General features: G+C 41.7%; 1 protein-coding gene across 2 annotated transcripts in view; it reads left to right on the forward strand.

Moving 5' to 3' along the window:
- Syt9 (synaptotagmin 9) overlaps positions 1 to 16,333 on the forward strand; it is a 168,018-nt gene that overhangs the window by 57,639 nt on the left and 94,046 nt on the right. For both annotated transcript variants that reach the window (XR_002378387.2, XM_021167917.1), the window contains exon 3: positions 6,768 to 7,314. Coding sequence is in view for 1 of the 2 variants with exons in the window: in XM_021167917.1 (XP_021023576.1) it covers positions 6,768 to 7,314 (547 nt within the window). In the remaining variant the exon portion in view is untranslated. The remainder of the gene's footprint in view (positions 1 to 6,767; positions 7,315 to 16,333) is intronic.

Raw genomic sequence — 16,333 nt, forward strand, 5'->3', positions numbered from 1 at the left:
CCCATTGGACTTGCAAACTTTATATGCCCCAATACAGGGGAATGCCAGGGCCAAAAGAATGGGAATGGGTGGGTAGGGAAGTGGGGGGGGGTATGGGGGACTTTTGGGATAGCATTGGAAATGTAATTGAGGAAAATACGTAATAAAAATATTAAAAATTAAAAAAAGAATAAAATACAAGAACAAAATAAATATTTTTATTAAAAACAAAAACAAAAAAAAAGAAGTAGCAATGAAATAACTTCATTGTCGGGGGTCACCACAGCTTGAAGAACTGTGTTAAAGGGTTGCAGCAGTAGGAAGAACCACAGCTCTACTGCCTCCTACCTCAGGTTTTGTTGTCACTCCTTCATAGCATCCCACTCTGTTTCCATCCTTTGTTCCTGGACTTGCCTCTAGATTGTTCTGTAAGCACAACGACCCATGCCTATTTTGTTTCTTTTTCTGTGTCTAGTCCATGGCACAGTTCCAGGAATGGCAGACTTTTTTTCCTGTGAATGGTGGACAGAATACACTGGCCAGCAGCAGGCCACATTAAAGGTCAGAATTATAGACTATATAGGGCCTGTAATGGTGTAAGCCTGGTGGAAAGGCACTCACCTTGGGCTTCATATTTATTAAGAGCCTCCCATGTAGACTTTTGACCTTATCTCTGAAGTAAGCACTCGGTACAGTCATGGCAATGCACTGACAGGAACTGAAGATGAAGAAAACCACCAGCCTTCACATTTGCATCCCCAGCAAAGAGTCCTGAGGTTAATGTCATAACTCAGTGTGGCAGTCTTATTTTCGTGGCTGGGGTAGAACCCAGAGTCCCACACGTGTTAGGTAAATGCTCTGTCACTGAGTTGGACCCCCAGCCCTGAGTAACAGGTTTCTATTAAGCCAGATTTTTGTATTAAGAACAAAAAGGGTTTGTACAATTCCCTTATAATTATTTCTTTGGATTGTAATAAGTGAGTAAGTTTGAAAATGGAATTTACCTAGACCTCTCTGAATTCCTATGAAACCCTGAAATTATATTTAAATGCACATTTCCTGACTAGTATTTAAATTATGAGAAGCTGTTACATTCATGGCAGTAATGTATTTACTCGAACATGTGGATTAAGCATCTGCTGTGTAGAAAATTCTATAGTGGGTACCAATATTTTTTTTTACAGACAAAGAGCAACAAGTGCTTTTAATCTTGGAACAGTCTCTCTAGCCCCCTAACCTCTTTTCATTCATTGTATACATTAAATCCTGAGAGTACAGGACTTCCCACACCTATTCAGAAAATACACACCGTGTTTTAGACAAAATTCTCCTTACCACAGTCATTCAATGTCACAGTGTCACTCAGAGACACTAGAATTCCCGAGTCTCCCTGGGGAACATCGTGTATACTGCACTGGAGACCATTCAGAATCACTGCACCCTGTGTGGGGAGTGTGCCGGTCATAGCTTTAGACTTGCCTTTTCTTCCTTCCTCTATGTGAGCAGCTGGTGAGAGCTATGGGATAATGATTTTACATTTCCTCTACCTCATTTTCTCCCTGAGTCCCCAGGGTGGCCTCCCCGTTCTGATTTCTCAGCAGACAGAGTGCTAGCTAACAGTTATGCAGGGAAGTTGTGAGTTAAACTGGTTGATTTTCTGACTTATTTGGATTTCTCTATTCTATGTGTGTCTGCGTAGACACAAAGACACACGTGTACACACAGACATACCTAGAGACATATGTGCACACACAACGATACATATGTGCACCACCATACAGAGAAACAAAGACATATATGTAACAGGGATAGACACACTTGCACACACAGAGAAATACACACACACACACACACACACACACACACACACACACACACACAATGTCAATAAAGTCTCACTGCCCCCTGGAAGAAGCCCGGGGCAGAGAACTGTCATGCCCAGTTCTACTCTTGATTTTTTACTTTAGTCCCCTACCCTACAGTGAGACTGAACTGTTTTCCCACTAGTAATTCTGGGGAGACATTTTAGTGGAAATGAATTAACATGTAAAACTGTTGTGTAATGTTCATATTTGTGATTGATTTTTAGAAGAGTGTTTATTGTATGGGTGTGTGTGCATGTGTGTACATGTGCACATGTCTATGTATAGGTCAGAGGACTACTTCAGCTTTGATCCTCAGGTACTGTCTCCCATCTTTTCTTGTGAGACAGGATCTCTCCTTGCTCTGGAACTCACCAAGCAGGCAAGGCTGCATGGCCAGTGAGCCTCAGGGATGCACTTATCCCCACCTTCCGCATGCTGGGATTACAAATTGTGCTGTCACAGCCATATTTTGTTTCTTACACACACACACACACACACACACAAAGGTTCTGCAGGTTGAACTGAGTTCTTTTTTATTTTTTAATTTAATTTAAGTTTGGATTTATTTATCTTATTTTATGTGTGTTAGTGTTTTGTCTGTACATATGTATTGCAGTACATACATGCCTGGTACCCAAAGAGGTCAGAAGAGGGTGTTGTATCCCCTGCAATTGGAGTTACGGAAGTTTGTTATCTTCCATGTGGGTATTAGGAATCAAACCCAGATCCCTTGCAAGAGCAGTCAGTGCTCTTAACTGCTGAGCCCAGGTTCTTGTATTTCCAAGGCAAGCATTTTACTGACTGACTTTCCTTTGGAACTTGGAATAAGGGGCTTCCTGCACAGTTAGATTCTCAGAGAATGAGCATCCTTCTGCCTTTGAAGTACAGATCTCTCCAGAATGCCCTCTCGTCCCACTCCCTCTACCTCTGGCAGTCCCTCCTGGTTAGGAAGAGCCAAACGTGTAATACTAATCTCTCCCAGATTCCGTGTCCAAGGAAACGTGTTAAGCAGAATATGTCCCATTGCTAAGTAGCCAATTCCATTGATCTTAAATTTAAATTAAAATGTGCCCCATAGGTTAGTTCTTCAGACAAAATTTTGCTGTGATGAATCTGTAGCCAGAATTGACAACATGAAGGTAACCTGCTCTGCAGAGTCTGCTTAGAATATGTCTACCGGGAGTGGGCCCAGTGCTGGTTGTAGACACAAGATTGTTGCTCGGTCAAAATCAAGTCCTGAATAGAAGCACTTAGTGGCTGTCTCTGAGAAGGGGTCTCATGTATCCCACGATGGCCTCTAGATTGCCATGTAGTCAAGGGTGATCTTGAGTTTCTGAGCTCCCTGACCCGCGCCTCCTGAGTGTTAGGATGACAGGCATGTCCCGCCACACCCAGCTAAAGCTTGTGCGGAGGACTGAGCCCAGAGCTTTGTGCTTGTTAAGCAAGTACTCTAGCAACTGAGCCACACCCCAAGGCCACGTTTTCCTTGAATTACACTTTTGGCTCTTCTTAACCAAGAGGGACTGCCAGAGATAAAGGGAGTGGGGTGGAGAGCGCATTATGGAGAGAGCTGTACTTCAAAGGCAGAAGGGTAATCTCATTCTCTGACCTGTTTGTTGTACTATCTAATCCTTAGCGAGAATGGTATCAAATGACCTGACTTAAGTTTGGACCTATGATTCAGAGAGAAATGGATGTGGTACTAACCCCCCCTTCTGGTTTCTGTCTAAGGCAAGGTGCTTGCTGCTCTGTGCCATCCCCTCTCGTACACAGAGATCAGCAGAGCAAACTTAAAGCTCTGTTCTAGCTCCACAGTGGCTTGACTTCTGATGGAGGGAATGGCCTGACTACTAATGGATAGCCACTTTTGTCACTTAAAAAACATCTCCTACCTTTCTGACCTCCCTTAAGTCATGAGATACAAAGAAACTGTAACACTGTGGATTTCTCTGGAAGAAATTATAAATCTGCAGCAGCTGCCTTTAGACTGCACAGTCTTTGTACATTTGGAAGTTTCGGTACCTGGAATATGTCTGCTTGGTGTGGACTGTGTTGAGTATGACGATTACAAGTGACGTCTGTGACAGCAATCTTGAGGTTCTATATGGGTGATTAGTGATCAGAAGGTATTTTAGGATGGATATGGACGTTCAGTATGATAACGTCTGAGCTATAAGAAGGAGAATTTCTGTAAATCCCATTTTCACATGATTATTTCATAAAGTCACAAGGAAGGAAAAGAAAGGAAATACACATATGTACTCTACCTCTTCTAGTATTCATCAGCCCCTCAGAGACAACTTTGTCATTCCTGTCACTTCCCACTGTTTTAATCCAGGTTATTGACCAGCTGTTTAGCCTATAGACCATGCACTCTGAGTTAAAAACAAGAAAAAGTAATCTTTGGTACAGCCTTATTCTGAACTGTTGGTCCAAACCTACTTATTAGGTCAGCTACTAAGGCTAGTGGAGGCTCAAGCAGGAGGATCACAAGTTCAAGGCTTAGATGTACTTTGGACTGAGTTTAAGGACATCCAGGGATAATTTGTGATAGCTTATCTCAAAGTGAAAAGTAAGGAGAAAGCTGCGATGCTAGAATTCAGTTAGTGGAGCATTTTGTAGCATGTGGGAGGCCCTGAGTTCACCCTCTAGCACCACATTAAAAAAGCAGTTAAATAACCAGCCTTCTGTGTAATGATGACTTCTTTCTCCTTATGAGGACCTACTCAGATGAGGCAGGATGTAAAGAGAACATTAGAGAAACTTCTAACTCAAAGCTTTGGAGTGAAGACTTGACTCCATTATTCTGAATTGCTGTTATTAGCATCTAACCTCTCTTAATTTATTATCTGTAATTTATGGTAGATCATCTCTAATTTTTTTATGTCAACAATATTTATTTCAGAAGTGAAGCCTCATGGGCCTGAACAGGTTGGCCAACAATTAAGAGCACTTGTTGCTCTTTCAGAGGACTAGAATTTGGTTCCCAGCACCCATATTGGATGACCCACAGCAGCCTGTAACCCTAGTTCAGAGGATGTGACACCCTCTCCTTCTGACTTTGGTGGGCACGCTTAGACACACATACACAGTTAAATAATTTTTTAGAAAGAAACCTCCTGGTTGTTCACTACCCATGAGGAACAGCAGGAAACAGAGACTCCATACTAACACAGGTAACTACTCCCAACCGACGCAGTCCATTGCAAGCAGACATACCCCAGTCCCGTAAGTCTTTACAATGGTAAAACCTATACTCCTATCTTGAAATAATTTTATCTGAGCCAGTAAAAATTCATGTCTCGATAAAGCTGTAAGCCAGTGGTAGAACTTTACATGCAATTTAGAGAAAGAATGTTTGGTTTGGTTTGGTTTTTAAGGCTGGGTCTCACACTACAGCTTAGGCTGGCTTTGAACTCAGTGGTTTCCATATCTGCCTCCTATGTGCTAGAATTATGGGCACCAGCCACCACACCTAGCTTGAGAAAGATGCACTCTTTCTAACACAGCACATAGCCTAGTATCTCAGTTTGAGGATATTATCTAAAGGTAAATAATTGTCTTCTTAAAGGAGCTTGTTTATATAAATCTTGGTATGCTACCAGCCAGATAGGCCTTAATGCACATTAGACCATTTAAAAGTGCATGAACACCTTTGAGGTTCTTGGGTCACATGTTCATAAGTTCATTGTCTGATACCAGGCCTCATTTTTAAGCCTCAAGCTCTTGGGAGCATCTTTACTCACATTACCCATATGATGAGCATTCTGAGTTTAGCTGAAAAGAGAGAAAGGAGCCTCAGACATAAGCTCTTCTCCAAATACAACAGTGTTTGATGACTGTATATGGGATGAATCCCCAGGTGGGACAGTCTCTGGATGGACTTTCCTTTAGTCTCTGCTCCACACTATCTCCATATTTGTTCCTATAAGTATTTTGTTTCCCTTCTAAGAAGGACCAAAGTACCCACACATTGGCCTTCCTTCTTCTTGAGCTTCATGTGGTCTGCGAATTGTATCTTGGGTATTTGGAGCTTTTGGGCTAATATCTACTTATCAGTGAGTGCATACCATGTGTTCTTTTGTGATTGGGTTACCTCACTCAGGATGATATTTTCTATTTCCATCCATTTGCCTAAGAATTTCATGAATTCATCGTTTTTAATAGCTGAGTAGTACTCCATTGTGTAAATGTTCCACATTTTCTATATCTCCTCCTCTGTTGAGGGGCATCTGGGTTCTTTCCAGCTCCTGGCTATTATAAATAAGGCTATGAACATAGTCAAACATGTTTCCTTCTTATACAAACCCAGACACTATTGTGGATGCCAAGAAGTACATGCTGAAAGGAGCTTGATATGGGTGTCTCCTGAAAGGCCCTTCCAGAGCCTTACAAATACAGAGGCAGATGCTCGCAGCCAACTATTGGACTGAACGGGGGTTTCCAATAGAGGAGTTAGAGAAAGGACTGTGGAGTTGAAGGGGTTTGCAACCCCATAGAAAGAACAATATCAACCAACCAGACCCCCCCCCCCAGAGCTCCCAGGGACTAAGCCATCAACCAAGGAGTACACATGGCTCCAGCTGCATATGTAGCAGAGGTTGGCCTTGTCAGGCACCAATGGGAGGAGAGGTCATTGGTCCTATGAAGGCTTGATAGATGCCCCAGTGTAGGGGAATCCAGGGCGGGGAGGTGGGAGTGGATGGGTGGGTGGAGGAACACCCTCACAGAAACAGGGGGAGGGAGGATGGGATGGGGTTTCTGGGAGGGGGCAAAACTGGGGAAGGAGATAACATTGGAAATATGAATAAAGGAAATATTAAAAAAGAAATAGAACAGCGCACTGACATTGCAGATACAAGGTTCTGAAAGACAGACAGCTCATGAGGTTTTAACTCTGCTGTGTCTTGCTCTTCATTTAAGGCATAACTCAATCCGAAGACAGCTCAACCTGTCGAACCCGGACTTTAATATCCAGCAGCTTCAGAGGCAGGAGCAGCTGACTGGGATTGGTAGAATTAAACCAGAGTTATACAAACAGAGGTCACTGGACAACGACGATGGGCGGAGGAGTAACAGCAAAGCCTGCGGGAAACTGAACTTCATTTTAAAATATGACTGCGACTTGGAACAGCTCATCGTGAAGATCCACAAAGCCGTCAATCTGCCTGCCAAGGACTTCTCTGGGACTTCAGATCCTTATGTCAAGATCTACTTGCTTCCTGACCGGAAAACAAAACACCAGACTAAAGTTCACAGGAAGACCCTGAACCCTGTATTTGATGAGGTGTTTTTATTTCCTGTTCACTACAATGACCTTGAAGCTCGGAAGCTTCACTTCTCTGTGTATGACTTTGACAGGTTCTCTCGCCATGACCTGATTGGTCAGGTGGTGGTGGACCACTTCTTCGACTTGGCCGACTTCCCCAGGGAGTGCATCCTTTGGAAGGATATCGAGTATGTCACCAACGTGAGTCTAGCCTTCTTCCATTGGGCTGGGGGAGTGGCTTCTTCTTTTCCACAGAAACAGACTGCTTACATGTGTTATTTGGGAACAAACGCTAAAACTCACATTGATGTCCTTCTATTCCTTAGGAACTCTCCCTATCTTTGGAGGGGTGGGCTCTTAATAGCATTAAATTTGATACATACAAGAATAATTTGCTAAAACTATTAAGAAATACCTTTTTTTTTTTGCTTTTCTTCTATCATAGCTGCTCACAACATTTTCTTGAGAGCTGTTTCAGGTTTGTACTAACTGGGTCATGCATCCTGTTCACTGTATTCTACAGCTGAAAGTCCATTGCCTGATTGACAACACCAAGTGCTTGTGTGGCTTCTCCTATTGACTCAAAAGTACTTCCAGGATCAAATTCTCATTTTAACCTTGAGCTTGGGAGTAGTTGACGAGAGTTAGCATCAGAATTCCAAATGCAAAAGTCATAAATTAAAATTGTAAGGAAGTCAGACTGAAAAAAAATGGAAAGACTGATCTAGAGAAGGTCAAATCTTATGTCAGACTTAGGAGAAGAAGCAGGGATCTGCTATACACTTCAAACAGGATCCCATGGGATGTGTGTACTCCACTTACAGCCTTGTTACTCCCTACCTAAACTACAGACTGAGGAAAATTGGACTTTCTTGTAGGGGGGTGCGGGGGGGTGTGGTACTTTAAAGCTGTGTATTTCTCCTGATTAGATTCCCTGAGGTGACTCTTGGCATCCAAAGGGACCAAGTGTCACTAGATTTATCCAACTCAGGCACTGATCCAACTTGGGATTGAGCCTTGAGTGAGCCAAAGACTGTCTCTGCTCAAGAAGAGGACCCCTAGATTTCTGTTCAAGAAGAGGACGCCCAGATCTCTACCCTACAACCAGATAACCCCATAGTCATGACACTCTTCAGCCTCTGACACATTAATGACCTAGGGACTTCCCCATCCATTATTCACTCTCTCCGAGTACCCTAAGTCATTGTGCCAGCTTTGTCATGGTATCTAGGTAGGGAAAGTGTGGCCAAGGTCGTGATGGCCTTCTTCTTCACATCTGGAAGGAAGAGAAGCTGTAGAGAATAGCAGTAGCTAAAACTGAAATGATTTGTAATATTGGGGGGGGGGGGAAGAACAGAGCTCTTCATCTTGAAAAACTGTAACATTTGAAAACCCAAAATGGATACTGGGAACAGCAACGATTATCTTTATATTTCAGTTGCCAAAATCGGGAGGCAACTGAGGAGGCCTAAACAAACAAAATAGATAGGCTGCTTATAGTAAGATATGAGTGTCCCCAAATCAGCTCCCCTGCCCCCATGTGGGGCACTTACCAGATCTATGTGAGTGTAGAAGCCTCAGCCATGATGATGAGCTCTGACAAAGTCTGGTCCCAGGGCCAGGTAGGAAAGCATTGTTCACACTGTCCAGCCAGACTGTAATGTTCTGGCAAGCAGAGTCGTAAACTAGATGGAGAAGTTTCAGGAAGGTCAGTGGGGATCCTTTGGAGTTGCCATCTAGGAGTTTTATGAAGAAAGCATCAGCATATACACAGAGGCTGGCCATAGTCCAGATGAGGCAGGTCCCTTGTGGAAAGGTCTCTTCACGAAGGGTCCTGTGGGGCAGGAAAAGAGTGGTGGTCTACAGAGACCTTCAGCTCTGAGGTAAGTCTTCCAGAACTAAGTTTCTGGATCGATGCTGGGAAATCCTGGATTGCAGAGGAGTTAAGAAGAATGTACAGTTCTTCAAGAAGCATTTCCCCAGGCTTTCAGCTAGCCACAGGAGGGGCTTGGGTGCTAGGAGTGGAATTACAGACTGGTTCATAATCTGTCTCATAATTCTTAATGTGTCCAGAAACAGCACAGAGGTCTGAGGTACGCTAAGGTTCTGCTTTTATATGCAGAAGCACGAAATACCATGTGTATAATATATACCAGAGGAACAATGAATGGATATTTAAATGAGCAGGTGTGACCCCACCAGCTGAAGAAGACAGCACAATAGTACTTTCACCCTCGGCGGTCTGCTCCTACTGTCCCCTTCACTACCCTGAGCTTACTCACTTTGTGACAGCGTATTGAAGTTTGTTCCTGCTGTCCATGGCCCCACTTTGAGTTGTCGTTCCACACTCAAAGTTAATTATAACATGTAACAATGGAGATGAGTGCAGTGGACGCGCTTTCCGTGTTTTCATTGTATACAACAACCTGTTGTTCAGAATATAACAGGTTAGCATTCTCTCTGGAAGGATTTTACCCATTGATTTTTTGTTTTAATGGGTAAATGTGTTTCACTTGCATGTATGCTTGTGTCTGGTACCTATGGAGGGCAGAACTGGAGTAACAGGTAGTTGAGGGCCTCCATATGGGTGCTGGGGACTGAACCACAGAGTCATCATTTTAGCCTGTTACCACTGTTACATTGATGACATTCATGTTATTAGTTTGTTTGTGATTCTGAATAGCATAACAGAGAATACTTTCATGTCCACCCATAGATTAACAGGTACCACAGTCTTTGATACAGATGTTCAACATTTCCATGTGGTCATAAGGCCATTTCCACAGTGGCTTCTCAGACAGATCCCCTGCTGGTGAGATATGACTATCCTGAGTTCTGCACCGAGTTTCTCACCAGCTCTACATCTCCTAATGCTGGTTATTGTGGATGTGTGTCTATGAGAAATATCCATCCGTAAGACTGCTTTCTTCTTGGCTGCTGAGGTAGCCATCTTTTTATGTTTATTTATCATTCTAGCTTCCTTTCTTACATGCAGTGCTGTCAGCATGTTCTTCTGCTGTTTGTTTTTCCCCATGTTGATGTAGTTTCTCTTTACAGTCTGTATAGAAGTTTATGTTAGATGCATTATAATTGGCTGTCAGCTTATGTCAGTGTGTGTACTAGCTCTGCGGTGACTTACTATTGCAGTGCCTTATTTATTTCTGTGTGGAGGGGTATGTACATGTGCCAAGTGTAGAGGTCAGAGGACCACTTTAGGGAGTTGATTCTAACTTTGCACCTTACTGTCTTTTGTTTTTGCTATTATGCTTCATATTCTAGGCTAGCCTGCCCTTAAGCTACTGGGTAATTCTATACCTGTTTCCCATCTCACTGTAGGAGTCTGATGCATGCCACCATCCAGCTTCTGGAGTGCAACTCAGGTCTTCAGGCTCATCCCTTTACCCACTGGGCTACCTGCCTAGACCTAATGGTGGCCCTTTACCCACTGAGTTACCTGTGTAGGCTTAATGGTGATTTTTGATAATTCTTATGCCTATTGTCATAAAATGTATCACTGTTTTCTATTGTAAAGTAACATGCTTGTGTCGTAATTAAGAATCTTAGTATGTTGTGAATATATTTCTCCTTTGTTTTCTATAAAAAAAAATCTTAAAGTTTATGTGTTTGAGATAGGGTCTCATTATGTAGCCCTGGGTGACCTTGAACTTACTATTTAGAGTGGATCAGGGTAGCTTCAAACTTATGATATTCCTGCTTCTGCCTCCTGAGTGCTTTCTGATTTCAGGAGGAAGATGCTATGCAAGGCAAAAGTTTTAAAGTTTTGACATATATACATATACATTTATTTATTTATTTATTTATTTATTTATTTATTTATTTTAAAGACAGGGTTTCTCTGTTTAGCCCTGACTGTCCTGAAATTTGCTCTGTAGACCAGACTGGTCTCAAATTCAGAGATCCTCCTGCTTCTGACACACACACATATGCATAAGCATATGCATATGTATATTTGTATACATATACATATAAACTCATACATACATATTCACATATACATATGTGTATGTATAAAATATAAATTTTGTTTTCCTAGAATGGATTTCTTTTTTATCATGTAACCCAGAATCATCTTAAGTTGGTCGATCTGGCCCCCATTTCAAGATCCCACAGTTTGACTGGCTTAGCAGACATTGACTTCTCTCAGCTCTCAAGCCTGGTCTTGGCAAATTTCACTTCTGCTGGGGCTCCTCCCTGCCTTCCCTGTGTTTTCATATGGTGAAGAGAGCCTGAGCTCTAACCTTGTAAGAAGAACACTACTTCTACATGGGGCCCCACTCTCATAACTTCATCTAAATCCAAACACAGTTCAAACGATCCACCCAGTCTGCCATTACACTCGAGGATTAGACTCTAGTTCACCTTATGACGCATCCACATTTATTTTTTAAGTAGAGAAGGGATTGTCTGGAGCATTTTTCCAGTACTGTGCAGTGTGGTGCATGCTCTGACATCTGTGGGTTTCCACGGAGGAAGAATCTGCTCCTGGATTCCTTTCCATCTAAAGTTCTACTTGACTGCATCTTCTAATTGCTGGGCTTGCCTTATTCCAGAATCTAGAAAAGCAGGCCTTGTCTTCTCTTAGTTTAGTTTTAGATGATAACATGATTTTTTCACATAATTTTTAGAGCTCCGTTATCAAATAAAAATTATTTCTTTTCGGATCTTAAACTATCAATATTTTATAATAAAATAGTTCTTTTAATTATAATATTTTTCCCTCTAATTTTCAATAAATGCATTTGTACAGCACTGACATTGCATTATGTGTTATGTCCTAGAGGGGTTGGGTAGAGCATTGGCCTAGCATGAGCAAAGGGCCTGGTTGGGGCGGGTGTATAAGGTCTGTGGGACAGTCTGAGGAAAGTTTACCCCTTTCTAGTCATAGTGTTCTCTCCAGATAGAGAGATAGAGAGATAGATAGGTAATCTTTATTTAAAGTCTTGCCTTCAGGCTTTGTGGTTTTTCTACATAAAGACCTTGCCAGACTTTGCTAGATTTGTCTTTAGTTACCCAATTTTGTTACCTTAAACGGTAACTTCTAAAATAGCATTTCTGACTATTGCAGGCATATAACTGAAATTTTGTATTTCTTGTAAAATCCCTAATCCTTATAGGTGCTTCTGCATTTTCTTTGTAAATAATCAGTCATGTAGGAATGATGATGGCCTTGTTGCTTTCTGGTCCGTGCCTTTTTATTTCTTGGTCCTTTTTTTGACTTTGTTGTTGTCTAACGTACAAACTAGGATACCCAGGAGGGTTTGAAACGATAAATAAGGGATAAACACAGGCATCTTTGACTTGTTCCATATTTTACATAGACCGTCTTTATACTCTTGCAGAGTATAGTTTTTCCTAGAGGTTTTAGTGGGTACCTTCATATTGAGGTTGCATCCCTCTACCAAGTATGCTGTCTCACACCATCATTTCCAGTGCTCAGGAAACTGAAGCAAGAGAATCACAACTTGGGCTGCATCGTGAAACCCTGTCTCAAATAAAGTCTCTCTCTGTTCCTACAGGACTGACCTCAGGACTATTAGGAATGGTTGTCCCTCTCTGAAATGATGTGACTTTAAGAGGCTTCTTTAATCTACTATTATGGTCACTCATGTTGATCAGTTTTCTAATCTTCATTCAGTCTGATGTTCCTAGATTAATCCAGCCGTGCTGTGATGTGTTGCCTTTTCTGACTGCTGCTGAGTTCAGTTTGCTGGTGTGTTCTGCCTTGATGCCTGTGAGTGATACATGGAGTGCTGCTTGTGTGCAGTTCATGTTTGCTCTGGAAGCAAGGGAGTTTGTACTTCATCGATTCTGTTGGAGGACTATTTTGGACCTTCTATTCATTCCTGCTTGTGCCCCTGGAGACCTTGAGGTTTATCTATCTCTTTCCATGATGTAGACTCCCTTAGCGTCTGGTTTCTCCTGAGATCCTCACAACAAAGAAGTCAGGAGCATGAAACTGGGCTGTCTGGTTCTTGGAATATCCATAGATACTGAAGCCAAACCCATAGCTCCCAAATGTGGCTTTGTTTTGAGATTGATTTTTAAAGGTTATTTTTCTGGGAATAAAAATTTAGGTGAATAAAATTCTCTGTTTGATTTTGGTAATGTGAAGCAATAATTCCATTGTTTCCTTCCTTTTAAAGTCAATATTTATTCTGACATTTATTACTTTGCATGTCAATTTTCCTTCTTTTATTGACCTCTAGAGCTTCCTTTCCTCCTTAGTGTTCTATATTTTAATTATGACATTGCTAATTAGGCATTTCTTTTTTTTTGATATTTTCTTTATTTACATTTCAAATGTTATCCCCTTTCCTTGTTTCCCCTCCAACCCCACCTCCCCCTGTTCACCAACCCACCCACTCCCCCTTCCTGGCCCTGGCATTCTCCTACACTGGGGCATAGAGCCTTCACAGGACCAAGGGCGTCTCCTCCCATTGATGCCTGACTAGGCCATCCTCTGCTACATATGCAGCTGGAGCCAAGAGTCCTACCATGTTTATTCTTTGGTTGGTGGTTTAGTCCCTGGGATCTCTGGGGGTACTGGTTAGTTCATATTGTTGTTCCTCCTATGGGGCTGCAAACTCCCTCAGCTCCTTAGGTCCTTTCTCTAGCTCCTTCATTAGGGACCCTATGCTCAGTCCAATGGATGGCTGTGAGCATCCACTTCTGTATTTGTCAGGCACTGGCAGAGAACCTTTCAGGAGAGAGCTTTATCAGGCTCCTGTCAGCAAGCACTTGTTGGCATCAATAGTGTCTGGGTTTGGTGATTGTATATGGGATGGATCCCCAGGTGGGGCAGTTTCTGGATGGCCTTTCCTTCAGTCTCTACTCCACACTTTGTCTCTGTAACTCCTTCCATGGGTGTTTTGTTCCCCCTTCTAAGAAGGATTGAAGTATCCACACTTTGGTCTTCCTTCTTGAGTTTCATGTGTTTTGCAAATTGTATCTTGGGTATTCCGAGCTTCTGGGCTAATATCCACTTATCAGTGAGTGCATATCATGTGTGTTCTTTTGTGATTGGGTTATCTCACTCAGGACGATATCCTCCAGATCCACCCATTTGCCTAAGAATTTTGTAAATTCATTGTTTTTAATAGCTGCACAGTACTCCGTTGTGTAAATGTTCCACATTTTTTGTATCCATTTGTCTGTTGAGGGACATCTGGGTTCTTTCCAGCTTCTGGCTATTATAAATAAGGCTGTTATGAACATAGTGGAGCATGTGCCCTTATTACATGTTGGAGCATCTTCTGGGTATATGCTCAGGAGTAGTATTTATCCTGGTCAGAATACAGTTCTGAATCTGAGCATCTTTTCTCGAATCAGTTCTGGAAAATTATTAGCTATTTTTTTCTTTCCATTACCTAATATTTTCATATTAGGCTAATTTATTTGATCATCCCTTCCCCCCTCAAGATTCTTTCCATTTCTTTCATACATATATATGGATACTCATATGTAGATATTTATGCATATGTATGTATGTATTTATGTATGTATTTCACCATTCCATATGCAGTTGCTTTTATATTCTGTTCCTCATAGCTCTGATTGTAATCTGGGAAGATCTGGTTCTTTTTCTTGGCATTTTCATTGACTAACAACTCAAAGGATCATACTGCCTATTTTATTTGTGAGTATAGGTTTATCTGGCTTGAAACTTTATGGAAATTTCAGTGTGTGTATTGCTCCAACCATGATTCAAAATTATGTCCATAAGATGCCTATATATACTGCCAACATGGAACAGTTTAAATTCTGAGCTTTAGAGTTTTGGGTTATTGGTGGTTTGTATTTTTCTCCTTTTTTCTAGGGCAAGTACAAGATAGGATGAAACCCACTACATACGTGTTTCATTAATCTTTTAAGAATGTGACCTTCAGGCTTTGGGAATCTAGCTTTAGAAAGGACTGTTTCACAGTCCTGTGGATACCAGGAGTTAACACTAGAGTCCATTCCCTTCCTTCTGCCCCAGCTCCAGGGCTTACTCACCTCTGTGGATTCATGGTTATTGCTCCTATCACTGAAAAATTCTATTTCTGCCTCATTAGCTCTGCTGTGCACTTAGAAGGATTTTGTAACCAAGTGTTACTTCTACCTGGAGGAGTTTCTGTGAATACTTGCCTTAATGTTAATGTTGGAAACTGCTGTACTGCTTGAAGCATGTTTAAATTTGGTTTTTTGTTTTTTTACTTATACTAACTGAATATGTAACATAATACATTATTATGTTTGCTATGTCATCTAATTAAACTTTACAAGTCCCACAATCTAAATTCTTCATTTGACAGATGAGCCTTAGATGGAGTCCCCATTAAGAGGTTCAGTCAGGGATTCACAGCTAGATAGCAGCTGGATGCGAATCAGGGTTACTTTGCAGCAGTTGCTCTGTCTAGGTCACATCGTGGAATATGTTTCTTTGCCTGTCCATCCCCTTTGCCTGCTTGCTCCTACCAAGCAATTAGACCCCATTTTAAAGATCAGCTTTCTGAGTCCGGGATTGAGGAAAGTCTTTCTGATCTTTGCTTTCTACCTCTACCATTACATGTGCTGTTTTCTTCTGTGCATTTCATCATTTGCCTTTCTTCCCTGATTGACTATGCTGTTAAGTGCAAAAGCCAAGTTCAACTTGTTCTTGATGGTACACCTCCCCCCAAGATAGTGCCTAAAAGTAAGATATTTAAGTTTACTTTTATGGTAGGATCTCTCTGCGTAGATCAGGCTAGTCCAGCATTGGCAATGTCCCTGGCTCAGACTCCTGAGTATTGGGATTAAAGGTATATGCCACATGGTAATTCAAGACCATCTTTTGTGTTATTAAGATAGGGAGTAAAATGGAGTTCCTTGTGAAGGACTTGTTTGGTGAGGCTCTAGGGATGCTGGACTTTAGGATGTGTAGTGAGTGAACCCATGAACTAATTAATCCCTGTTAAGTTATTAATTCTTCAGGAGAGATTGTGAATTTAATAAATATTCACATTAAAATAAAGCTTAATCTTCATGCTTTCCTGGGGAGGAATAAAATTGAAATTATTGAGTACAAAAATGATGATAGGTTTTGCTCTTATCCGTGGAAATCCAGATCAGTAATAATTAAAAGGACCTTGGTGGGGATTTTTCTCAAGGGGGGCGGTTTAGAGGGAGAGGGAGATGGTTTTGTGTGTGTGTGTGTGTGTGTGTGTGTGTGTGTGTGTGT

This window comes from Mus caroli, chromosome 7, assembly GCF_900094665.2.
Source record: "Mus caroli chromosome 7, CAROLI_EIJ_v1.1, whole genome shotgun sequence".
NCBI classification, from domain to species: Eukaryota; Metazoa; Chordata; class Mammalia; order Rodentia; family Muridae; genus Mus; species Mus caroli.